Source organism: Gracilinanus agilis, chromosome 1 (genome assembly GCF_016433145.1).
Source record: "Gracilinanus agilis isolate LMUSP501 chromosome 1, AgileGrace, whole genome shotgun sequence".
Lineage (NCBI taxonomy): Eukaryota > Metazoa > Chordata > Mammalia > Didelphimorphia > Didelphidae > Gracilinanus > Gracilinanus agilis.
This window is the reverse complement of record NC_058130.1, coordinates 134,489,044-134,515,998: the sequence shown is the minus strand read 5'-3', so window position 1 is coordinate 134,515,998 and position 26,955 is coordinate 134,489,044. Positions and strand designations below refer to the sequence as shown.

Genomic DNA, 26,955 nt, shown 5'->3' with positions numbered 1-26,955 from the left:
AATGGCTTAAAAAAAATCAAACAGTTCTCTCTTTCTATAATCTTTAAGTAGCTTTCAAGAGTGCTAACAGTGCCTTTCCAATGGGCGCTCTTTTTTTTCCACTTGGCCTCTGAGATACCACACTCTACTTATTCTCCTCCTACCTCTCTAAGCACCCCTTTCTCTTCTTCCCAGGCCCTTAATGTGTGTGTTGACTACACTGGTGAACATGGTTCTATCCTCGGACCACTTCCTTCTCTACACTCCCTTCCTTGACAATCTCATTCACGTCCATAGCTTCAATTATGTAGGAAATCCCCAAATCTGGCCTCTTTTCTGAGCTTTGGAACCACATTTCCCCCTGACCACCTGATATCTCTACCTAGAAGTCTCACTGGCCCAGACCTTCCTGACTTCATTATTTCATCCCATGGCACCACTATTCACCTAGTGTCCTATACCAGAAACAGTGAGGCTACCTTTCATTTTTCTTCTCTTTTACCTCATTTATCCAATCAGTTACTAAGTATCATTACTTCTACTTTTATGAAAATCTCTCATACTATACCTCTCCTCTCTTCCTATTGCTACTCTCTTACTATATAGATCCTCATAATTTACCCAGACTATTGCAATTGTTGCCAATCCATCCTTCACACCATTGCTGGTCTAATCCCTCTTATGCAGAGCCATATTACTCCTCTGCTCAGAAATCCTCAGTGGCTTATTAGTGACTATTGTGTCCAGTTCAGACTTCTTCATCTGGCATACAAAGCCCTCACTGATGTCATTCACATTTCCAGCCTTCTCTTTATTTCCCACATACACTCTCTATTCAAGCCAAATGGACTCCTCTCAGATCTCCCAACACGTCCTCTGCTCTCATTTCCACATCTTTGCTCCCACTATTCCCTCCTCTGAAGTCTTGTAGGAACCTTGTCCCTAAAGTTCATTCAGGACTTTGCTTACAACTATTTACTGCACTCACTGGGTGGAAGTGTATATTACTGAAACTGGTGTTGGTGATGTGTCTTCCTCCTCTCTCTCCCACTGGACAATAAAGTTTGCTAGGGTAAGGACCTCTACTTACTTAAATTTTGCATTCACAACACCCCACCGCTCACCACAACCCCAGGGACTAGTAGAATGTTCTGTATATGCTAGGTACTTAATGTTTACTGAATGAATGAATCGGAGGTGGTCCTTCATGACCTGAGAGTCAGAATTCCTGGGCTCTCTCTCCAGCCTCTCTCCTTCATCCTTCCCACCTCCCAATCACTGTGTGATCTTGGACAAAATGCTTGACCTCCCTGAGCCTCAGTATGCCACTTTGGAAAATTGGCAGGACCCTTTTGGACCACAGGAAGACAACAAGTGAAAAGGTAAAAATATTCTGTGGGACACAACTTTCAAGGAACCTGAGCTTGATTATTATTGGTGTTGTGGGGTCAAGGAATGTCCTTACCTGTGCACTCAAAGTGGACCTTGGTGGTGAGAGCCTTGACAGCCTCATGGGGGAAGAGGCGGCAAGAGCCCCCAATAGGAGGGCGGTTGGGGAACAAGTCAATGGAAGCAAAACCTTCTTCCTCCCCAGAGCAGCCCAACACGGTCAGGGTGAAAGTGTAGCCCTCGCCATCACGAAGTACGCCTCGCCTCAGAACCAGCCGCATGCCTGAGCTGCCAGTTGACGTTGTTGACTCATCCAGTACTAGGGATTTGTTGCTGAATGTCTGGGCTGCCCATCGCTGCCAGGTGAGACAAATAACTATGTGTATATAAATGGCGGGCACACACGTACATATATAAACACAGCCACACAGAAACATGCAGATTCAGACTCCTCTAGGTGGAAGGACAACTTAACCAGCCATACTCTGCCCTTGTGTGGTCCCCTTCTCAAATCCTCATCCCATGCTTGTTCCTGGCTCCTTACCCCTCGCTTAGAGCCACTACTGCAGTTGTGGCAGGTCCCCTCCAGGTAGACGTAGGAACTCTTGCTGACTTCATACACTGATTGTGCTTTGCAGGAAACACATTCCAGGGACACAATGGGCACTAAACCATTCCTGATCAGCACCTAGATAGAGAAGATATCAACAGAGTGGGCTGGGTTGTGGCTTTAAAAGATTATTCTATTACAAATATGAATAATATGGAAATGGGTTTTGAGTAATAAGACATGTATAAACCAGTGGAATTGCTTGTCAGCTCCTGGAGGGAGGAGGGAAGAGGGGAGGGAGAGAAAATGAATCATGTAACCATGGAAAAATATTCTAAAAATAAATAAATAAATAAAATAATGTGGGGGGAAAAAAGAGTGGGCTGGCTTTCAGACTCTGCCTGAAAGTCTCTACCTCCATTCTCTCTCCCTTCTGATCTGTCATATATATAAAACTCTTACCTTCTGTCTTAGTATCAATTCTTTTTTTTTTTAAACCCTTGATTCCATCCAAGAATCAATACTCAGTATTGGTTCTAAGGCAGAAGAATGGTAAGGGCTAGCCAATGGGGGTTAAGCAACTTACCCAGGGTCACACAGCTAGAAGTATCTAAGGCTGGATTTGAACCCAGGACCTCTAGGCCTGGCTCTCAATCCACTGAGCTACCCAGCTGCCCCCACTTAGTATCAGTTCTAAGACAGGAAAGTAGCAAGGGTTAGGCAACTGGGGTTAAGTAACTTGCCCAGGGTTACACAGCTAGGAAGTATCTGAGGCCAGATTTGAATCTAGGTCTTCTTGTCTCCATTCCTGGTGCTCCATCTGCTAGGCCACCTAGATGCCCTCTGTCCCGTATATTGATGCTTATATGATCCATGGCAAACTGGAACAGGATCCCTGCCTAGTTCCCAGGGGCAGATGAATAGGAATATCATTAACTTTTCACTATCTATGCCAAGAGAGAGCAAGGCAGCCAGATACTATAAGGAGCAGTTGGTATGACATACTCCAATGGACCTGTGATCTCAACATAGTAGGTATTTCCTCCAACAAAGCAAATCAGAATTCATCCATGCCTGCCCCTCATGAGTGACTCTTGTCCACATTAATCCATGAGCCCTCATGGGGTGAGATGGGAGAGTGGTTATAGAAGGGCCCAGTTATTCATAAGCCACAATATCCATAAAGAGAATCAGCAGTGATATTCATGGTCTCTAAATTATCTTTGTAGGCATGTATGTAGTAAGAGGTAATACATGAAATAAAATATAGGTCTGATCTAAGGTTAAGGAGAAAAATAGAACTTAGAGCAGCATTGGTGAAGTATTGGCATGCATGCCAGGCTGGCACTTGGGGAGTTGCTCTGTTGCCCCTCTTCCTAGCACCTGAAGACATTTTTTTCATGCCCTCCCCTTCTGTCCAGCTGTCCAAAGCCAGTACTTCCTCCCTCCACTCTCTGGGGTAATGTGGGGGGCACAAAGGCAGCTTGAAGTTGCAGTTTAGACACCTGAACTTGAAAACCTTCATCAATGCTGCCTTAGAGTATTCCTAAGCCTTAGTAGGGTGCAACTCCTGCCCATAATACAGCAGCGGATGAAGAGACCTAATTCAAAGACCACTGATTATATAAGAGGTGGTAGAGAAACATTCCATAACAAGAAGTCATACCTCTACATGGAAGTCCATGAACAAGAAGAAGGAGAAATGAAGGAGAACAATTTAGGGAGGGTCAAGGCAGAGGGAAACACAAGTAATCTTATGGTGTATTGTCTTTGTTTTCCATTAAAGTCTTACCCAGAGCCCCACTATATTATGGAAATGACCCTGCATTTGCTTTTATTGCACTGATATCTTTTTTAATATTGATATGTGATTTTTGATCTTGGTATATTTTTATTGCTTTCACTCATATTTCCCAATGTTTCCTGCCCTGAATATTCTCCCTTATGAACAGAGCCATCTCATATAGTAAAGAAGAAAAGAAAGACGTTTTTAAAAAAAGGCTCTGTGTTTCTGAAGAGCCTATTGGGCCAGCAGAGGGCAAACTTGGGCAAGTCTTAGGGAGCTGAAAAGATTTAGAGTTCTGTCCTCAGCCAGAGGGAGTCACCAGCTGCCTTTAATAAACTGAAGTCATCAGGTCCAGACGGCAACAAAAGCAGAAGGAAAAGAAAGCTAGCTTTGGAGTCAGAGGACCTGGGTTCATATCCAGCCTCTGATACTAATTACTTGTTTGACTTTGCTTAAGTTGTTTAATGTCTATCAGCCTCAGATTCCTCGTCTGCAAGGTGAAGGGTGGTACTGGATGGCATCTTGGGCACCTAGCTCATGATCTATGACTCAGGGTGTGGAAAGAACTGGCAAGATGGCACTACTGAACCACTATCAGCACCCTCTGAAAGACTATGGAGAATGGGAGATGGGCAATTAGTCTAGTTTTCACATAGGATGACAATAAATCCTTTCAGCTGTAAGATAGAGGATATCTTGACTCTAATCCTGGGAAAACTATAGCATGCTTTATTAAAAGGATGTTTTTTGAGCACCAGAAAGGGAAGCAACGGTCACTAAAAAACTAATGTAGCATCATGGCGGTTACTAAGTTGGTAGATCATGAAAATGCATCACAGTATATATATCAAGACTTAAGCAATGGACACGACCCAGTCTCTCATGATATCCCTGGAGATGGAAGTCAGGTAGATTTCAAAGTTTCTTAAAGAATAGTCCCAAATTGTAGTGTTTAAGGGGTCACCATCAATCTGGAAGGAAGCATTCAGCAGAGGCTAGGTCCTTGGCATTGTTCTATTCAACCTTTTACATCAATTACTTGGATGAAGGCAAAGAAGTGGAACAAGGGAACAAATATTTATTAAGTGCCTACAGTGTGACAAGCTATGGGGACAGCTAGGCATTGCAGTGTTTTGTTAAAGTTATGGGTCTGGAATCAAGAAGACTTGGCTTCCCTGAATTCAAATCTGACCTCATACACATACTACCTGTGTGACTCTGGGCAAGTCACTTAACTAACTCTTTTGTTCACTTTCCTCATCTGTAAAATGAGCTGGAGAAAGGAAATTGTAAAATGCTCCAGGCTCTTTGCCAAGAAAATCCCAAATAGAGGTACAAAGAATTGGAAACAATTGAACAACAAGAAATGTGCTAAGCACTATGCTAAGCTTTACAGATATTATCTCATTTGATCTTTCCCATAACTTTGAAAGGTACTGTTATCCTCATTTTACAGTAGAGAAAACTGAGGCAAGAAGAGAGTAAGTGACTTGCCCAGGACCATACAACTAATAAGTGCCCAAGATTAGATTTGAACTTAGATCTTCCTGATTCCAGGACCAGTACTCTATGACACCCAGCTGCCAATTAAAAAAAAAAAAGGCATGTTTATTAAATGCAGATGACAGGAAGTTTAGGAAGGATTAGACTACTAATTAGATTAAGCTCCTTAAAGGCAGGGGCTGTCTTTTGTCTCTTTGTATCCCCAGGCCTTAGTCTAGTGGCTGGCACAAAGTAGGCCTTAGTAAATGTTTATTGATGGGTAACAAACATATTAGACAACAGAAATGAATTCAAAGGGGAGAATAATGGGTTAAAACAAATAAGAAACATCTAACAAGAATGAACATGAAGTCCTACACTTAGATTAAAAAAAAATCAAATGTAAAAGAACTGAATAGAGAAGACAAGCTCAGAAAGGGAAAAGACTTCATGGAATGCCCTAGGTATCTGTTCTTGAGCTCTTGTTCTAGTCAGCACTTTTATCAGTAATTCCATGGTAGACTGATCTACTCTGCTGAAGACCTGAAGCTGGGAGGGATTGCTAAATGAATAATTGACATCTAGGGGCAGTTAGATAGCATAGTGGATAGAGCACCAGGCCTGGAGTCAGGAGGACCTGGGTTCAAATTTGGTCTCAGACACTTCCTAGTTACATGACCCTGGGCAAGTCACTTCACCTCTGTCTGCCTCGGTTTCCTCAACTTTAAAATGGGGATAATAACACCACCCATGTATCAAGGTTGCTGTGAGAATCAAATGAGATCAAAATTGTAAAGCACTCAGCACAGTGCACATTGTAAGTGTTATAGAAATGTTAGTTATTATCATTATTATCAATTGGCCTTGGTATGCATCACCCATCTGCTTTCCTAACTACAGCTGTCTCAGGGGCCAATTTTAACATCAATTTGAGGTTCTTCTGACTGATAGTGAGGTCAGAAGACTGATAGGTGGTGGCCTAGGAGCCGGTTGGTGAGAAGAGAGGACATCTTGGGGATTTTTCCACACCCAAGCTCTCACCCCAATCTTATCTAGGAACCCTAATTAAGAGAGACACCAGCTGAGGAGACCGTGAATAGAGAAGGCAACTATTGGCATTGGTTCATTCTGAAGGGATGGAATGTCCTGGGAAGAGCTTGAATTAAATTCTGGGTTGTGATTTTGGATGGCACGTGTGCATGTTCGACATTGGTCAACCTAGACTGCTGAAATCCATCTGGCACTAAGACTTTCCACTTTTCTACTGACTACCCTTCTGCCAATGTCTTGGGACGGAAAGTCTCACTCTAGCCTTCTCTGGGTAAGCCTGCTGTGCCCTAGTGCCACTTCCTACCCTCACCTCCTTCCAATCAGCAAAGTCTAATGAGTCCACTCCTTCAAAGGATTCAACAATGGTCTGGACCCCAAATTAAAGTCATCTCTGGGGCAGCAAGGTAGCATAATAGATGGAGTTGGGAAGATCTGGGTTCAAATCTGGTCTCAAACACTTAATGGTTGTGTAACTGTGGGCAAATCACTTAACCTCCATTGCCTAGCCCATACTGTTCTACTGTCTTAGAATTGATACTAAGACAGAAGGTATGAGCTTTTTTTTCTTAAGTCTTCCCTTTGGAGAACACTATAAGATGCTGTAAGAAATAAAATTAATATAAAAAGGATAACTTAATATTATGGTTTTATAGATTTATCAGTAGCCATTAGAAAATGAAGCCACGTGCCATGCTTGCTAAGTCAGTTTAAAAAGAGCGTGCTGTTACCTCCTCCCATGCTGCCGGATTGGGAGCAAAAAAAGAAAGAAGCCCAGTTCCTCAATTTTATCCTCCTGTCTTTGTCATCATGTAACTGTCTACATCATCACACAAGACAGGAAGCCAGTGGGCTCATGGGAAATATAGTTCAAGGACCCCAAAATTTCCAATAACATATTCCCCCCTGTGATCCTGTTTGGGAGACCAGTCTCCCCAAAAGGATCATGAAAACATTACTAACTTATAAATTGCAATAAGTTGGGGATAAAAAGAAAGGAGAACAAAACCAATGATCCAATTTTCATAAAAATCCAAGATTTAAAATTTTGTTCAAGAAAAATTTTCAGGAAAAGAAGCCTGTTAACGCCTTGAATCCTGAAAATGAACTAAATGGAGAAAGATACCTGCAGAAACCTACACTGAATCAAGAAGGTCCAGAATGAACTTTGGGATGCAATTGATTGAACTTAAGGGGAATGAATAATTATTTTGAATGTAACTTTTATGCCAAAGGGGATTGCCCCCCAATTGAGTTTTTGTCAATGCACCTAGCAAAACATCGGTTTTGCTTTCTTTCTATCTCTTCTATTTCCCTCTAATCTCTTAACTATTGTAGATGATTACATCAAATTATCAATTGGGGAGATGAGTCTCCCAAAATGATGGGGGGGGGGATTGTAATAATGAAATTAAATCTGCCCTGCCCATCCTTAATCTAATCACCAAAGGTGAGAACATCCCCACTTAATTCACAAATTGGGTGGTCTGTGACCCACGAATCAGAATTTATTGATTGCCTCCTGGGCAGCCCTAAACAAAGTGTCTATTGTGATTGGACATGTAAACTAAGAGGAAAGCACAGGAAGTGACGCAAAAGAAGCCCCTTTAAAAGAGAGTGACAACTTCCAGTTAGTTCAATGAGTTCAGCTCTCTTCAGCCTGGGACTGGAGTTGGAGAAGCTCTGGCTAGGACCTTGGATTTGGTGAGACTTTTTAAATCTTTCCCTTAGAACAACACGTGGCGAGTGAAGAAATCTGACTACCTTAGCATCCCTGGAGGTACCAGCTTCCCAGAGGCTCCCTTGATTGGGAGAAGCCCTTGTGGCTAAACCCTTTGTTAATTGACTTTAGGCTCTCTAGCTGAGCCTCAGGAGCCCTGCCAGAGTGAAGCCAGGGATTGAGTACATAGTCTAGTTCTCTAAACTAGATCTCTTACTCTATCCTCTTCTCATCTCTCTACTTCCAATCTCTCTTATATTTTGTAAATAAATTACTAAAATCATTTTTGAATTGATTTTTATTCAATTCTTGGTGACCACACCTTTAAATATTAATGTCCAACTAAAAGACCCCCTTTTCCCTCTTACAATGCAAAATGAATAATTTTTATTGCATTAAATTAAAAAGGTTTTGAACAAACAAAATCAATGCAATCAAGATTAGAAGGGAAACAACAAACTGAAAAAAAACTTATAACAAATTTCTCTGATAAATGTTTCATTTCTCAAACATATAAAGAACTAAATCAAATTTATAAGAATCCAAGTCATTCTCCAATTGACAAATGGTCAAAGGATATGAATAAGAAATTTTCAAATGAAGAAATCAAAGCTATCAATAATCATCTGAAAAAATGTTCTAAATCCCTCTTGATAAGAGAAATGCAAATTAAAACAACTCTTGAAGTACCAACTTGCACCTATCAGATTGGCCAATATGACAGTAAAGGAAAATGATCAATGTTGGAGGGGATGTAGCAAAATTGGGACACTAATACATTGCTGGTGGAGTTGAAAACTTAACCAAACATTCTGGAGAGCAATTTGGAATTATATCCAAAAGGCTATAAAGCAATGCATATCCTTTGATCCAGTTATATCAATGCATACCCTTTGATAGACTACTAGGTCTGTGTCTCAAAGAGATAAAATCTTCTCTTAATTATCTGCCTTGGAGGCCAACAGTTCCTTCCCCTCTTTGTCATCTAGTTATGTCCTTTGCTAATGTAACTGTTATGTTGAGTTGAGAAAGAACTGGGCTGAGTTGAGAAAGAAGTATAATTTGTCCCAGAGAGAATGAAGGGGAGAGAACAGAAATATGTTTGGACATCAGTTTGTATCTGAATGCACATTTCTGCACCTCTATATATTGGTTTTTGATTATCCACTATTTGGATTACCCACATCACTGTTCTCCTTCCCTTCTTCATGATTTGGCTATATTACTTTCTTGCCAGGCTATATGATTCTGACTCCCCAAGACCTGCCTCCTTTCACCTTGTCAGAGAGAGGTCACCGCATTCGAAGGTGTGGATACGCTTCTAATTCCTTACCTAGGATACCTTTTTAATGTAGGCTCATCCATCACTTGGGTAGAATAGCCAAGGAATGCTGCCTCCCTGGAGAAGGGTCCAGAGCAGCGGTACTCACCGTCTGATTGGTCACCTCTTCCTTTCTCCCTGCCTTCCAGACTGTCAGGTTGAATGTATATTCGACGCCAGCTTCAAGCCGCTCCTTGGGAATGGTGATCATGCTGCTTCCCCGGGGGCCAAAGTTTAAGGGACACCCTCCAGGATGACTCTGTACAGCGTCGGGTGAGATGGAAAGGGAAAGAGAGAAGCAATCAGACAGACAGCCCTGGCCTGGAAGAGGAGGAGAAATCCTTCCATATAGCTATCCTGTTAGGAAGGGAGATCTCCCAAGTAATAGCTGGAAATAGCCATTCAAAAGCCTCCCCTTCTCATTTTGACTCTATGTCCAAAGGGATAGCTACTATGCACACTATCTTAGAGTCTCCTGTATGAGGATTAATTGGTGCCTACACATTCTTCAGGAGTCTCTAGCAGGGAGTAGGTGCTAAATTAATTTCCCATTGGTTATCCCTCGTTCCTCATGTTGGTCACTTTAGATTACAGTGTATGTGTTTGGTGGGCTACCATAAACCAGCGTCCCAGCCTGTCACGAATGCCACTGTCCCGGGGTCTCTGCTGCCCGTCCCCATCCCCTGACCATGCTGAACAGCAATCCCACGGAAGCCCCACTGACCTTGGAGGAAGAGACGCAGGCCCAGTGGAAGCTGAGGAGGGTCTGGTCACCGTCTTCCAGGTTGGGGTCATAAGACTTGCCACCATCAAGCACTAGGTCCCTCGTGTTGGACCAGACTCTGTAGGAGCCGCCATCGATGATGGGAACAAGCCGGCCTGGTGTCACCGTCACGTTGGCCTGAATGCTGCGTGAGAGGGGGGTATCCCCGAAGGATACCACGAATACAAAGCAGTAGTCCCCCACGGCCAGGGCCAGCCGTGGCACAACCAGCTGGGGCCGGCTCACATCCACCCCGGGCAGCGGCACGTGGGCCGAGCGCCGGTAGTGTAAACAGCTGGCTGCCCGGTACACCTTCCAGTGGTACTCGGTTTGGTAGGTGACGCAGCCCCGTAAGTTGATGTGTGCCTCCAGGTAGCTGCGCTGAGACCTGCACATCACTACCTGCGTGGGCAGGGCCACTTCCACCTCGGGTTCCTCACACTCCAGCACACGTACCGTCACCGTGGTCTTGGCCACCAAGAAACTAACCAAGTTGGAGGCGTTGACCTTTATGTTGTAGTCCCCAGGGAAGAGGTACGTGTGGTTGGACAGCGGTGTGGCGGTCACTTGGGTCTGGGACCCATCTCCAAAATCCCACTGATAGAACACACGCCGGGGGCTGGGTGTTGTGGCCGCCTCAAATTGTGCCGATCGGTTTGTGAAGCAGCTTTCAGGATGGAGCTCCACAGCCTGGATGAGGTCCTGAACCTCAGTGGTCCTGGTGAGGTTGACACTGCCCAGGTCATTGAAGGCATGGAGGTGAATCTCGAGCTGACCGGCTGCCACAGGGGTGTAAGTCACCTCTCGGCCGGAGAGGATGACCAGAGAGTCACCCTGAACCTTCTGCAGGGAGAAATACCAGGCGTACGAGACTCGGGACCCCCTCTGTACCCGGGCTGTGAAATTTCTCTCCCCACCTGTGGGTATACCTAGCTCACAGCAGCCCACAATCTGTAGCCCCCCAATGGCTTCCAGGACAGAGATTCGCACCTGGACCTGCTCCCAGCTCACGTGATTCTCTGCCTGCACAGTCACCATGTAGTCACCCACTCTAGGGAAACTATGGGAGAAGTGAGGCTCCCCCAAAGCGATGGTGACTCCCCCACTGATCAGGAGACGGTAATTTACATCGGAGCCCGAGGCCAAGTGGATGTTAAACTGGACCCTTTCCCCTGGTTCTACCACCCTGCTGCTTGCCCAGAGCTCGAGGCCCTGGATGGGGTCCTCCACAGTGATGTTACAGCTGGCTAGAGTCCAGCTGACAGCATTGGAGGCGTTAAGCCGGACGGAGAAGGTACCGGCGTTGGGAAAGACCACTGCTATTCTCTGTCCACTCCTAGTGCCGTCCGGCAGCTCCCAGGACCAGCTTACATTGCTCCCATGCTCCAGATCCCCCCAGAAGGAAACGAGAGAGCCCGAGGCCACAAAGCTGCTGCCCAACTCCCCGCACCCAACAGTGAGGCCGGCCACAGGCTCCTGCACGTCCACGTGGATGGTAGCATTAACGGAGCCAAGTTGGTTCTTGGCTGTGACAGTGACTGCCCACAGCCCGGGGCTGGAGAAGGAATGGACGATGAACGGTTCTGCGGCCTCCACGGATACTCCCTCCGGCAGGAGCCAGCCGTAGGTGAGGCTGGTGCCACTGGATGTCTCGGCACTGATGTTGACAGACGTGTTAACAGCAGCAGGATTGGGGGAGGCAGACGCTGCCAGCCGCCCCACGTCCTCCACAAACTCGAGCGTCCTGTTGACTACGGCACTCCCCAGCATGTTGACGGCTTTTAGCTGGACGTGGTAAGGGCCAGCCTCGAGGACAGTCAGCGAGAAGACCTTGCCGTGGGCAGCATGGATGAGGCCGCTCTCCTGCTGCACCGTCCAGCTGTACGAGACGTTGGTGCCGTCTCTCACCGCTGCCTGAAGCTGCAGGGTGCGATTGGTAGGGAAGCAGCCTCCCTCGCCCTCGCCCAGCATCTGCAGCCCCTCGATCTGCTGCAGCACGTAAATGAAGATGCTGTCTTGAAGGGAGCTGACTTCGTTCTCCGCAGTGACGATGATGTTGAAGGTCCCCACCGAGCGGAAAGTGTAAGATATGGTGGAGGAGCCTAGGATGGGGGTGCATCGGTCACACAGGACCCAGGAATAGTGCACGTCGCTCCCTGCCTCCAGCGTGGTAGTGAAGCTCACCGAGCCGTTCAGCGGTACCACCGTCCTGCTGGCGTTGACGCTCAGGCCCTGGACCCGCCTCTTGACCGTGACGTTGAGCCGGGCTTCGCTGCGACTCACCTCATTCCATCCCAGCACGCTGATGGTGTAGCTGCCCGTGTGGTTGTAGGCATGGACGACGCGCAGGCCCTCCTGCCTCCGGCCATCCCCCAGGTCCCAGCTGTAGCTAGCCGGGCTCCCGGGGCCCAGAACCGAGAACAGGTAGGGCTGGTCCAGCTCTAACACGTGAGAGCTGTTGACCTCGATGCTGGTGATGCCCATGGGTTCTTGCACCTCCACGAAGGCGGTATCATTGTCCGAAGAGACGTTGTTGGACACCGTCACTGTGACCAGGTAGATTCCAGGCACTCTGTAAGTGTAGCTCACCTCGGTGCCTCCTGAGCGGGCGGAGTCATTGGCCCCAAAATCCCAAGAGTAGTGGTAGAAAAACGGGGGGAAGGCTTGAACCTCAAGCGTGGCCCCCTCTCCGAGCTTCACGAATTGTCTTTCGGGCCGCAGAGTGATGTTGCTGACCTCGGGTTCCACACAGACACTGGTGAAGTAATGGGCCTTGTTGACAAGGCTGGACAAGACCAGCGAGAGGGGGAAAACCCCACTTCGGGTGAAATTGTGCATCACTGTGGGATGGCCGTGAACGGTGGCATTAGACGAGCCATCCCCAAAAGTCCAGTCGAAGACATAATGGGTATAGTCCCCAGTCACATGGGCCGTCAACTGGACCTCCGGCTGCTCCGGGATGCAGGACGAAGGCTCGATCTTCAGCACTTCTAGGACAAAAACGTGGATGGGCAGGAGCTGGAAGACGGAGCTGACGGGGTTGGCCGCGGTCACTTTGATGGTGCAGTTCTCTTCCTTTAAGTAGACATACTGCACAGAGGCCTCTGGGCCCGTCAAGACGGTGCCATCTCCCATATCGAAGGTCCACGTGATATTGTCCCCAGCTTCCACGGAAGCATTGACGACCACAGCCATGCCCTTTTCTGTGGCTGCGGTTGAAGTCACTCGCAGACCCCGAATCTCCTCAAACACTCGGACAGAGAGGTGCGCCCCGACACTGCTCACGGTGTTGTTGACCGTCAGGCTGATGTTATATACTCCTCTGCTCGCATAGGTATGGGTGGCTGCTGGCTGGTTCTGCAGCACCACTGGGGAGCCATCCCCAAAGTCCCACGTGTACAGGATGCCAGTAGGAGAGGGCAGTGGATGTGGCACAAAGGTGATGGGGTGGCCAACCCCGAGAGCCCCACTGTCTGTCTCCACAGTGACATGGGGCAAGGAAGCACGGACACTCAGAGGCACCTGTTGGGTCAGGTTCTCCAAGGTGTTGTACACAAACACTGTGACGTTATAGTCACCTGAAGGAGACAGACACGGGAAGGAGAAGAGTCAGTCAGTCATTCCACCATTCCACAGATATTTTAAAACACCAACTGTGTGCCAGGCACAATACTAGGTGCAAGGGATACAAAGGCAAAAGGAGAATAGGGAAGTTCACATTCTATTGGAGGAAGCAACATGGTCATGTGGAAAAAGCGCTGGTTCTGGGGGCAGAAGACTTGGATTCAAACTTTACCTCTAATCCTTACTACCTGGTTGGTCTTGAGCAAGTCCTTTAACTTCTCTGGCCCTCAGTTTCCTCATCTGTAATGTGAGGCTTCTGAGGTCCATTCTGGCTCTAGTACTATAATCCCATGTTCACATGTAAGTATATTAAAATATACAAAAGTATATTTTTGTAATATTTGTAAGTAAAGTATACAAAACAAATACCAGGCAATTTAGAAGGGAGATGCTAACTGGGGATGTCAAAAAAGGTTGTTTTTTTTTGTAGGAGGTGGCACTTGAGGCAAAAGGCAGGAGGGGGAGCATTCTAGGCAAGAGAAGAGACTGCAAAAACATAGAGATGGGAGATGAAATATCATGTGTGAGGAGGAGCAAGTAACCAGTTATTCTGTCCAGCATTTCAGTAGGACCCCCAAATCCTGGAAGTCAGTCACACTGGAGTCTGAAACACAGTACCCCCACTCCTCATGCTGGTGGTACAGTTTCTTCCATGGATCTCAACAATACTATAAACTCAGAAAGGACCATAATTGGGACCAGGTAAGAGAAACAGAGATTTATCTCATGTCAATGAACCCAGGCAACATGCAGTCCTGAAAGAGGAACCAAGGAGGAGAGAATTGCTGATTTTAACTCATCACTTTGGAGTATCACAGGAAAAATGGGAGGGAGAGGAAAACTGTTACTCCTGACTCCATTGCTTACCTGGGACATGGTAGGTATGCGTGACATTGTGTTCAATTAGCACTTGATGGACTCCAGGATCAGGAACCAGAAAAGACTCATTGTATGGGGGCTTGAAATGTCCACTCTCCTGCTCCCCATCCCCAAATGTCCACCTGGAAAGAGGGGAGGAAGCGGGGTAGAGAAATGAGCAAGTACCCTGAAGCAAGAGAGTGAGGTCCAGAGCATCAGCTAGGTCCAGAACAGAACTAAATTAGGGTGGGGAGGGTGACACTGACAAGCTCCTGTACCAGCACCCCAAGGGACAATGACTGGAATTGCCACACAGGACTCTGGAGACAGGGACTGCCTTCTTTAGGTCAGAGGGCTAATACTTCCATCCCAGGGCAGAGAAAGGTGAAGAAGTACTGGAATGCTCAAATGGCTCTAGAGAATTTGCTCAGGCCAAATAGATTTTCCATGCTCCCTTCCTATCCTACCCTCCCCCTCCCACAAGTCTAACATATAATTAACTAAACCTAGAATTCCTAATTAACTCTAGTTGAGGGGATCCCCAACAGAGAAGTGTGTTCTCAGATCAAAGAAGACTATCCTGAATGTCCCCAGCCACAACTTCATTCCTCCCCAAAGACAGCCCCAATGAGAATTACTATGCCCATTTGGTCAGCAGAGAAAGTGATGCTCAGGGTAGCACGGGGGTTGAGATGGGATGCAGACCCAAGTGCCCTTGTTGCTGGTCCTTGTCTTCCATACCAGGTCTGGCTATGGGGGAAGACTCACAGGAAAGTTACTTCCACAGCCGAGTCCACTTGGACGCTAGCACCAAGCTGCAGCGTGGTGTTCTGGGGAATGATGGCTGGAACCTCTGACACCACCAGGTCTCTCATCTTATTCATCTTCTCCACTGTGACATTGTAGTTCACGGTGACATTACTCACATGGTTGGAGGCTGTCAGCTGTAGGACACAGGCAGGGCTGGGACCAGAGACTCTGAAACCAGGTCCTCAGAGGGGGAGGCAGGGTAGAGTAGCAGAAAAGGAAGCCAGACAGGAATTCAAATACAGAGCATCACACATAGAGGAACAGAAGGTTAAAGAAAGCCCTGAGTCCCTCTCCTCTCCCCTCCTTCCCTTCTCCAACCCCCCTCCAACCTCCAACCAACTCACTCACCCTTAAAGTTTTTCAGGACCCTTCAGGAACAGAAAAGCAAAGCAGAAAAAAAAGGCAGAGGTGAGATCACAGGAAGCAGTTGCTACATCAGCCTGTCCTGCTTAGGAAGCAGGGATGTTCAGGCCCAGAGCTGCTGGCCAGTCTCTCTCTAAAGCCCAGGGGATGGACAAGGGGCCAGGGGACACTCTATTTCTATTTACCGAGAGTTTAAAGACAGCAGCACTCTGGTAGATAACGTTGAAGACTACGTTGTAGAAGGTCAGAGACTGCTTGTCATCTATTGTCCACTTAAAGACGACGTCGGAGCCAGCATCCACTACGGGGCTGTATCTCTGGAATGAAGGATACAGACCATAGCTCCCATGCTCCCAAGTTGAGGGGCAGCCAGCCAAGACCCCTCCTATCAAAATGGGCCAGGAAAGGCAGAGAGCATTAGGGAATCTCAGACTCTACCTAATTATGGCTCCCTTACCTGACCCTAACCACTCATATATGATTCCTCCTGGCCCCAGTAAGCACTGGGAGGACTTTTACTCATTCATTCATTTACTCAAAAATATTCATTAAATATATGTATATGTTGACACATACACATGGTCACAAAGTCAAATGAAACAACATTTGCGGATATCTTATTTAAACATAGGTTTCTCAAAGCTGTTTCTATAAACTGCCTGATGGTCCAGAGCTCTTCTCCACCTTGTCCTTTTCTCCGAAACCATCCGGGCAATCTCTAACTCTGGTTAGGAAGAAACGCCCCCCACTCAGGACCAGCTAAACCCTATTACTAACCAAGATTCTAGACCTCAAGACTGGGGGATATCGAGGGAGTAAGACCAATACTATTCCCGATTCCCTGAGAAGGGCAAAAAGAAGCTTCCCTTTAAGTACCCACTATTTATAGCCAAGGGAGCCTCTCATCCCTCCGGTTCCTTGATTCCTACTCACCACCAGGGTGCTCTGCAAGACCCGGGTCTGTGGGTTTGGGGTGGCACTAAGTCCCCGGATAGGCTCCTCAGCCTTCACCTGAATGCTGATGTTCTCAAGGCTCACACGGTTCTCCGCTACAATCTCTACCAGGCTTTCATCCTCTCCAAGCCCTTCGAGTTCAAGTAATGCAAACCAGGTGTCATTGGTTTCTCGGGTACAGTCTGCCGTCAGCTGGGCCGCTCCCAGAGGGCAGGAGGCTTCAAAGGGCACACTCTGGTTGCTGCCCAGCCGCCTCGCCGTAGCGTTGGCCCCTGAGCTGATCTTCAGCACTAGGTAAGTCCAGTTGGTAGACACATAGAATAGACCATCCTGGGGGTGAGGATGAATGACTCGGAGTCCGACCACAGGAGACAGTACCTGGAAGCTACAGGACAGGTTGTGGCTGGACACACCATTGTCCACGGAGGCTCGGAACACATAGCGCCCGAGGTGCTGTAGCCCAGGGTTAGAGGGCTGGCCAAGGAGACGGGTCACCCGCTCTCCGGCGAAGAGCAGATGCAGGGCACAGGGAGTGCCATTGGGGGTCAGCACCTCAGAGAAATGAGCGGGGAGGCTGGGCAGCCAAGTCGAGGCACTGGCACTTAAACACTCGAGCTGCGAGTGTTGGTGGGAAAGTGCTTCATGACGGGGCAGAAAGCGTAGCAGAGAGCCTGGACCCGCATCATGCTGGATACTGAAGAGGTCTCCAGGAAGCAAGGAGATATTCTTGCTGCGGAAGCTCGCCTGGAGGGAAAGGCAGTGTGGTTAGATATGCCAACCGGCTCAAGTGGCCCCACAGCTGATTTCTGGTAAGCACTGACCAGGATGGTGTGGGAGAGAGAGCAGTTAGGCAGAACCTTCCTTGAAACAAAACAAAAGGAAGCACAAGATGACCTGAAGATAAAATTAAGTCAGACGCATCCCATCCCCAGCAATGTATGGCAGCCTCATCTCTTCATTGCCAAAAGTTGGGGCTCTGTCCCTGGGCATGTGGCATAAGAGCAGTCTATTTCCTCTAGTTCAGGGGCTCTTTAAACTTTTTTGCATCCTGGACACCTTTGTTAGTTTGGCCAAACCTATGGACCCCTTCTCAGAATAATACTTTTAAAAGCACAAAATAAAATGTATAGGATCACAAAAGAATTATTTATACTGAAATAGTTATCAAAATACATACATATGTATTTTTTAAAACAGGAAACAAGTTTATTTTTTTTTAAGTCTTAACTTTGACCAACTAGCACCACAAATATCCTCTTTGCTTCTGCATATCTGTCTAGGTTGTTCTGCTATTATTTACACAGTTGTCAGTGTATACATTGCTATTTGGATTCGGTTTCCTATCTTCTCCTCCCTTCATGTAAACCTTCTCATGAAACTCCATATTCTTCATAGTATCACTGTCAAATTATCATTTACTAATTTGCCAGCTAATTCCCTAATCCTCAGACACAAGGATTATTTCTAGGGTTTTTGTGCTTTCAAATTGGGTTTCAAAGAATCATTTATAGAAGCAGATACCTTTCCCCCTCACCATCACTCCCTTTCCCCTATCATGAATATCCTTAAGAGTTTGAAATCTATATTTTTTGAAAATCAGACCGCAGATTTAGAACCCCTGTTCTAACAGTAGTCCCCAGGAATAGCTCTGAAAGGGAAAACATTCTTCTCCTCTCCCCCTCCAACCCCCTAGAGGTCCAGGTCCAAAGCTGGAGAATACATACTGAATACTGAGAGGAAGGGCCTGCTGGGAGAGAAAACAAGAACTCCCTCCAAAGTGAGTAGAAGGTAGACCAATGGTTGTTCTGTTCAGAGGAGGAATCATTAGCACACGGTGATATGCTGCAAGGACTATCCAGGGGCAAGCACATATTTGCCAAGGGACACCAGTGCTCCCCAGCCAAGCAGTCAAGGGGCACCCACGTTTGGTTGTCCAAGGATGAGCATAAAGGTTGGCTAGTGTTCTCTGGAATACCTGGAAGGAGAGCAAGAAGTAGGTATGAGACCGGGGGCCCATTTGCCCAAAAGAGAAGATCCCAAGCATGCTAACCCTCCAACTCTATTCTCAAGAAGAGAATTTATTTAATATCTTTCTCTAGCAATAAACAGAAAGACCCAGACTTAGCACAGACCTATTGGGGAGAAACATGGACTAGAACCTGGCAAACATGACTATTATCTAACAACTGTATCTAATTCATGGGCTCTGGCCACGAAGAGAGGGGCCAGGTCTCGGAATCCCTTCTCTAGGTAGCCATACTCTTCCCCCACCTACTTATCCCTGCTCTAGGGCCAAGCTATGAACATATGAGAGCATCTTACCTCCTTCCACAGGACGATACACCTGAAGCCTCATTTGTACAGGCTGTATCAGGTCCTGAGTCTCAAACTCAGCAGCAGTGAGAAAACCCTTCTGTTGTATCTCTAGGCCAGGAAAAATCATCACCTGGAAGGAGAGAGAAAGAGGCCTCAACGCACGGGCTGAGAGTTAATTTGCCAACCTGGACTGAATGGTCCTATGTGTGGAGGACTCTGCTCAGAGCTGGCAGGAAAGGGAAAAAAAGGGATCTTTACCCACAGGGAGACCCTCATATGATGGGGGAAGGGGTGAATTCCTGACCTCAGGAATCTCCCAGTCTGAGACAAGACATTGCCCTTGTCCTGAGAGACCTCTGGGGTACAGATCTTCCTTGTCATTTGGGAAAGAAATAGGGAGCTCATCTGACAGGGCATAGACCCTCCTTGTTTTTAGGGAGCTCCTAGTCTGATAAGAATTATAATCCCACCTTTGGGGAGCACCTAATCTTATGGGGGAGAAATGGTTAATGATATCAGGAAGCTCCCAGGCTCACTGGGAAATCTTCCAGTCTGAGAGGGGAGACAGAGTTCCCAGCCCTTTGGGGAGGGATTCTTACCCTAATTAGAAAGACAAGGTGCAAACACATTAATAAGATCCAAGAAGGAATCAACAAATGCCAAGAAGTGGGGTGGGGGAATGAAAAGCACATTTATAATCAGAATCAGGTGGGAGTCAATCAGATGAGGCTTCCTGGAGAAGGTAAATCTTTAACAGGTTTGGTAGGAAAGATTTAAGAGGCAGAAGCTGCACATTACCTCCACAGTCTCATGTCCTGGGGCAGAGAGGAAATCCTGTTCCTCCACAGGGACCGTGGGCCCTGGCAGATCTGAGCTGGCATCACCCACAAAGAAATTTTCCGCACTAGACACAATCCCTAGTAAGGAGAAGGAGTGATGACTTTGGTGTTCTCGAGGGTCAGAAGGTCTCTGTTCTCCAAGCAGAGGAAGCAATGGCTTGAATAGCCAGAGAGAAACTTTTTTTTTTTTTTTTGGCTGGGTGGGATTAGGGGAAGAGGATGAGAATGGCAGTGGTAATAGGTAGAAACAGACAGGGACACTTGCTATTTGACAGCCTCAGGCCTTTCCAATCCCCCATCCCCACCCCTTGGATAATCACAATTTTGTACAAGTGAGAGGTCCTAGCTCCAAGAGTAGGATTGGAGAACTGTGTGACTCCCTCCATGTGGGACCTGGGGAGGTGAGTACGGAGCCCGAGAAAGGCTCCATGTTGTCAGGCTGCCTTGGGCTTGGACATTGGGGTGCTCTTGGCTGCCAGAGGGCACTCCTTTTGGGTGTGTGTATACACGTGCCTCCCCATCTCTCGAGAATGAATACCTGTGGGCTGGAACTCGCACACATAGCTGTGGGTGGCCGTACAAAGGTCGGTATTGCACTGGCCAGCAGGGCCCAGGCGCACGCAGTGCTCGGCGTTGGCGGGGTGCGGCTCTCCAGGCAGCCAGTTCTGACAGCTCTCCAGGCTGAAGGCCTCTCCGTGGGGTGGCACCCCTGGACCTGACAAGGTCGTGAAGCCAATCCATACGTCGAGGCTCCTGTCAACGGCCAGGGTCTACTTAGCCACAGCCCCAGTGACATTTGAGACAGGCAGGGGAAGGGTGAGAAGTCACCAGCCTCAAGAAGCAGAGAGTTCTCCTGGCCTCGGACCCAGGAAAATAACTCCCTTCACAAGGGGCAGAGCAGGGCATAATGGTGCGAGGAGAGGGAGGCAGCTTTTCTTTGGTGGCTATTCCTGTCCAAGATGCTGTTTGTCTTTGTCCCTCCTAAGCCTCAGGCTCAGCCTGGTTGGGAAGTCCACAGTGTAAAAATGGAGTTACTAGTTAAAGGGCAAAATCCTGGAGGAATAGAAGTCAACATAACATGGGGTATACCTCCAAAGTCAGTGCTTATGGGGACTATGAGTTTGGGGTCCTCAGAGTCCTGGTTACAGCCAGATCTCTTTCTTCATGTAATTTCCCTGGACCCTTTGCTGCCAAGGCCTTGTTGCTCCTCTCCAAGTGTCTTCCCCCTGCTAGCACAGCCACGTTGGGATGGGCGTGTGCATGAATCACGAGGGAGGAAGATTTCTTCTCTCCCCCAAAGTGGAAGCGCCCATTTCCAATCCTCCCCCATCCAGACCTGTAGCTGAAGAACTGTAGTACTGGGTAGGGACTGAGTTGTGTGACCTGAAGGGAGAACCCTAGGGTCTTCATCTTACTCAGCACATCCCATGAAGGTCCCCTTCTATCCACTGATCTTTGGGGCTTGAAAACCTCTCTGTGTCCTCGTGGGAGGGAGAGGGAATAGTGTCACTAGAAAAATAAATGGACACACACACACCCTTATATGAATGCATATGGACAAGCAGATTTTAGAGAAAAGAGAGAGAAAGAAAGAGGGGGGAAAGAGTGAGAGAGAAAGAGAGAGAGAATGAGAGAGGAGAGAGAGAGTGAGAGAATGAGAGACTAAGAAAAGAGAGAGAGAATGAGAGAGAGAGACAGAAAGAGAGAGAGGGAGAGAGAGAAAGGGAGAGGGAAAGGGGGGGAGGGAAAGACAGAGAGACACGCTAAGAGACCCAGTAAAGCTTCTTGCTAATGGAAACCACATTTCTACTTCATTTCCCCACAAGGCCAAAGAAATCTGAAGACTTCGAAATGGGTGAGTATGTGCATATGTCTTCTCAGACTGGGTTGATCACACCTGCTTTTGCCACGGCCTGTTTCAGAGGGTCTGGATACTCAAGAGTACAGGACCCCAAAGGGGAGAAGTCATGAATGGACACAGAGTCGTACAAATCATGCAAATACTCAATATGAGAAACTTGGCATCAATAAACATTATATCTGAGACAGAGCTTCTCCCCTCCAGGGATGTGAGCCTTCAGGAGCCACTTGAGACTAGGAGGATTGGGATATAAACTGGGAATATTCAGTGTGAGCTTAGGATGGGCCTGGGGCATCAGAGAATTCTGGACACTGTTACATTTTGCCCAGTACATCTGGGAAACAGATTTCCCCACTGGGTGGTGATGGGGGAGGAGCATAAAGTCCAGGGAGGGGCCACTTGGGGAACACTCCTCCACCCTCACATCTGGGCCATTCCGCGTGCTTTCCTAGACATGTTTATAAAAGCTGCCCCCAGCCAACATCTGCATCTGGTAGTGTTGACAAGAGCAAGCCATCAGGCCGGAAGAGTTCTTCTCCTCCCCAGGGCCAGAGCAATAATAGCCCTATCATGGCAGCTGGCCAACTGGACAGAACCACCTCCGGACCAAGCTGCCCAGTCCAGCTGCCCCTTTCCTATTTTCCTTCCCCTCTTCCACCCCAGCTCTCACTCACGCCCTTCTTCATTCTCTGACTCCTCCAGTGAGTATTTGCAAAAAATGATTATATCCAATGAGCAAAGTCCCCAGACCCTATGTATACATATCATATGTCTTATTTTCTGACCCCTTGGGCTTTGGGGAAATTCCCACCAGCAATTTCTTGCCACTCTTTTTCCAGCTGTTTCTCAATTATCCATGCTATAGTGAACAAATGTGCTTTGGATAATCCAAAAGGCATATTTACAAGTTTGGGGTACTGATTTATTTTATTATTATTTTCAAAAATCCTTGTCTTAGAATTGATAGTAAGACAGTAAAGTGGTAAGGGCTAGGCAATTGGAGTTAAGTGACTTACACAGGGTGACCCAGCTAAGAAGTATCTACCTAGTTGTCCCACTGATTTATTTTAGATTTTACTTGATTTTCAGGTTCCTTCTTCTCTCCTTCCCATCTCCCTTACTGCCCCGCCCTACAAGAAAGCAAGGAAAACAAAGCCTAATACAAGTATAGTCAAACAAAACAAATTTTAGTATTGGTCACGTCCAAATATATATAATAGATATATTAGATGTGACTAATACTAAAATTAAACTAAAAATAAAAAATTACATACATATATGTATCATAAATATTTGGATGTGACCTCTGTGTGTGTCTGTAGAATATATATATATATATACACACATATATATTATATATATAATATATTCTGTGATAATTAGATTAAAATCTACCCTGCCTATCTTTAGATTTAATCACCAAAGGTGAAAACATCTTTACTTAACTCACAAGTTGGGAGGTCTGTAACCCATGTGTGCTAGAGTGAGTAACAAATTAGAATTTACTGACTGCCTCCTGGGCAGTTGTGATTGGACATGCAAACTAAGAGGAAGGCACAGGAAGTGATGCAAAAGAGGCCCCTTTAAAAAGAGAGAGTTGAGTGAGTGCTCTTCCAGTTCCTGCTTGGATGTGAAGGAGCCCTGGACCCTGAGACCTTGGAATTCCACATGGTGAGTGTAAAGACTGAATCTTCCTGAACTTCCCTTAAGGAACTTCCCTTTCAAAAGAGACTTTGTGACTGAAGTTTTTGCTTCATATGCCTCTGGGGCCTTCAGGCCTCAGGCCTCTGTTCAACACTTGCCCTTTTTCCAATTGAGGACTAGTTAGATCTGCTTGGGTTAAACCAGGGACCTAAGTGAATTATTTAGTTTGTCAAGTTAATTATCTTACCTTATCCTCTCTCTAAATTTCTTAATTTCTCTCTCTCTTCTCATTTGTAAATAAACTTCCATAAAAGTCATTTTGACTTGAGGTTATTCTTAATTGGGAATTGATAATTATTCAATTCCCTGGTGACCAAACCTTTTAATATTTACCCAATCAAAACCCTTTTTTGCCCCTTACAATACACAGATACATACATATTTATATATATATATGTCTCAATCTCCACAGAGTCTATCCCCTCCCAATCTGAAGTTAGGTAACACATTTCATCATGAATCCTCTAGAATTGGGGTTGGAGGGTAGAGCCAAGATGGCAGCCTAGTTGCAGCAAAAGTTAGAATGATGGTTGGTCATTGTATTGATCAGATTTTCTAAGTCTTTCCAATGATCCAAGATAATTCCAAAGGACCCATGATGAAAAATGCTATCCACTGAGAGAGAGAGAGAGAGAGAGAGAGAGAGAGAGAGAGAGAGAGAGAGCCGATGAACTCTGAGTGTAGATTGGAGAATACTTTTTTAAAACTTTATTTTTCTTATTTGTGTGTTTTCTTTTGTAGTGTGGCTAATGTAGAAATATATTTTATACAATTTCACATGCGTAATCAAAATCATTCTGCTGGCCTTCTCAAAGGGTGACGTAGGGGTGGGAGAGAGAGAATTTGGAACTCAAAAATTTTAAAAATGAATATTAAATAAATTTTACATGTAATTAGTAAATATTTAACAAAATTTATTTTAAAAAAAGGATTCCTGAGTCTTTCAAAGTTGTACTACTGTTTTCTTGCATGAGCATTCTTGTCCTAATTCTGCCTAGCTCTGGTATATAATGCTCATAATTAGCCTTTGCTCTCTGAGCTATGTAGAAAAGGAAGGGAAATAATAAGGGTGATCAAACACTGCTCCCTAATTTTTCAATATCTTCAATATCAACATCAGCATCTGTGGATAACCCTTCACTAAAATCCTCCCTTGATGCTAATAGTGGTACGGAAATGACTTTGGGTTCTTGGAGATTATGCCAGTGGAACACAGGCTCTAGTAAGCTAGTAAAACTCCAAGGATGGACTGTCTACTAACTTGAAAATAAACCCAGTTACATTCAAAAAGGATTGTGACTAGGGCAGCTAGATGACTCAGAGGATAGAGAGCCAAACCTGGAGATGGGAGGTCCTGAGTTCAAATCTGGCCTCAGACACTTCCTAGCTATGTGACCCTGGGCAAGTTACTTAACTCCCAGTGCCTAGCTCTTACTGCTCTTTTGCCTCAGATACCTAGTACTGATTTTAAGACAGAGGGTAAGAGTTTAAAAAAAAAAAAAAAGATTGACACCCAGCTGACAACTCTCTCCAACTCACTGAGGGGCTGCAATCTATATCAGTGGAAGGGAATCCCACACTGATGAAACGGTGGCTTCTGGTGGTTTATCCATGGATAGTCTAGAAAAGAGTAGTCAACTGAATAATTGACTGAAAGACTCTGGTGGCTCTACCCCTACCTTTTATCTTTAGCTCTTGGGAGGCTGTGTTGGATACCTGTATTTTCAAAGCTTCCTCCAGATTTGAGATACGGAGTTTGAAGAGCTATGGATCTTTAGTCCCACTTCAACCCTCCCTTTAGATGCCTGGGTATTAGAGATGCCAACCCTGGTGAGGAAGTCTGGATTCCTTGAATCCTATCTCTACCACCCAGAGAGAATGCTGCCCTTACCTGGTGACCTGGGAGACCAGGAAGCGCTGGATCTCAGGGCTGCCCACAATGGCCAGGTCTCCCCCACCCCAGGCATGGCAGTGCCTCTGCGCCTGGAGCCATGCAGCCTTCTCCACTACCAAGCGATAGCAGTGACCATTCCCAGGGAAGATATCTGTGTTGGAGGGGCACAGGGGGTGGACCACTGTAAAAGAGGGTAGGGAGAGAAAGAGTGAGGATTCCTCTTGAGGGAAACCTGGGACAAACCCTGCCTCACTGTAGCAGTGACCCAAACTGGGCATTCTGCCCCATGACCTGGCCTCCTCCAAGGAGTTGGACCCAGACAATCAGGAGCAGGGTATGAGGCACACAGGCTCTTTCGTGGCTCTTCCATTACACTCTGAGTCATTGGTAAGAACATGGTGGGGAGGGAAATGGGCTATGTAGACTAAAAAGCGAGGAGGTGGAAAAAACTAGCAGAATTAGTGGATTCACTTCCCTCAAACCCTGGGAGGAGTAAATTAGAGCAGGGAGAAGAAAGAGGTGCATATTCCTGTGGGGCTAACCTTGAGCAGGCTGCTCGCTCTCTGCCGTGATGCTGTAGGTGGCACTGAGTCCAGTGCCTCCTCGGTTCCGGATACCAATTTCAAGGCTTTCATTACTTTGGAGCCAGGTTGGGCACAGCAGCTCTAGTTCTGTGGGCACAGCCTCTACCTGCACCTCGGTCCACAGCAAGGCTGTGCCTACTTCCAAGGTCAGAAGAGCTGTCACATTGTAGTGGCCAGGGAGAACAAATCGATGAGATGCAGTGGGGCCAGCGATCAATGGCGGGGTCCCATCGCCAAAGTCCCAGCGTAAGTTGTTGGCAGGCAGCAGGGTGCTTACGTTGAAGACCACGGGGTGGCCAGCAGGCTGGGGGCCCCCAGGTCCCCAGAGTGAGGCTTCTAGGGAGGCAGGGAAGATGTTGTGGAGAATAAAGGGTACCCTGCATGCAGCAGGAGGTGCTGTGAGCCCGGGACAGAAGAGGAGGCAGCCAGAGGACGCATTTGGGGAGTGTGCCATACCGCAGAAGCAGCGGCCCTCCTCTGAGAGACCCCCATACTGCTGACCAAAGGAAAAACAGAAGGCGCTGCAGGTATTCCGGGCAAACACACCATCAAGGGCAGCAGAGAAGAAGACCACAGTCATAGTGCTTGAGCTGTTGTCTTGGACACAGGCAATGTACTCCATGTCTGGTAGGGACAGGGGAACAAGTGCATAAGAGACCAGTGTTCTCTTTCTTCAGGAAGCCTTTCTCCATATGCCTGCCTTATTCTGGACCCTTTCTTAATTTATGGATTCAATTTGTCCTGTCTTAATTTGAACTTGTTTCTTTGTGACTTCTTTTGGCCTTTATTTTCCTGCCTTTGTCCTATTTTTCCAACATCAAAAGCTTACAAGATCAGGGACTAGCTTTCTTCCTCCCTCCTGTCTTTCCCCTATAGGGCCTTAAAAAGGTCTCTGCCTGCTACCAAAAAACTTCTTTACTGAATTAGAAAAAACTATAACAAATTTCATTTGGAATAACAAAAGATCAAGAATATCAAGGGAAATAATGAAAAAAAATGTGAAGGAAGGGGGCCTAGCAGTACCAGATATTAAACTATACTATAAAGCAGCAGTCATCAAAACAATATGGTACTGGCTAAGAGATAGAGAGGAGGATCAATGGAATAGACT

General features: G+C 46.6%; 1 protein-coding gene across 1 annotated transcript in view; it reads right to left on the bottom strand.

Moving 5' to 3' along the window:
- The window catches only part of PKD1 (polycystin 1, transient receptor potential channel interacting), a 125,216-nt gene that overhangs the window by 27,694 nt on the left and 70,567 nt on the right, over positions 1–26,955 (bottom strand). The window contains exons 5-18 of the mRNA XM_044657233.1: positions 25,803–26,468; positions 25,258–25,441; positions 20,340–20,554; positions 19,761–19,879; positions 18,969–19,092; positions 18,371–18,621; positions 16,626–17,390; positions 15,878–16,009; positions 15,288–15,463; positions 14,529–14,662; positions 9,999–13,615; positions 9,384–9,533; positions 1,913–2,056; positions 1,445–1,724 (exon numbers count right to left, since the gene is read on the bottom strand). Of these exons, the coding sequence (XP_044513168.1) occupies positions 1,445–1,724; positions 1,913–2,056; positions 9,384–9,533; positions 9,999–13,615; positions 14,529–14,662; positions 15,288–15,463; positions 15,878–16,009; positions 16,626–17,390; positions 18,371–18,621; positions 18,969–19,092; positions 19,761–19,879; positions 20,340–20,554; positions 25,258–25,441; positions 25,803–26,468 (6,957 nt within the window). The remainder of the gene's footprint in view (positions 1–1,444; positions 1,725–1,912; positions 2,057–9,383; positions 9,534–9,998; positions 13,616–14,528; positions 14,663–15,287; positions 15,464–15,877; positions 16,010–16,625; positions 17,391–18,370; positions 18,622–18,968; positions 19,093–19,760; positions 19,880–20,339; positions 20,555–25,257; positions 25,442–25,802; positions 26,469–26,955) is intronic.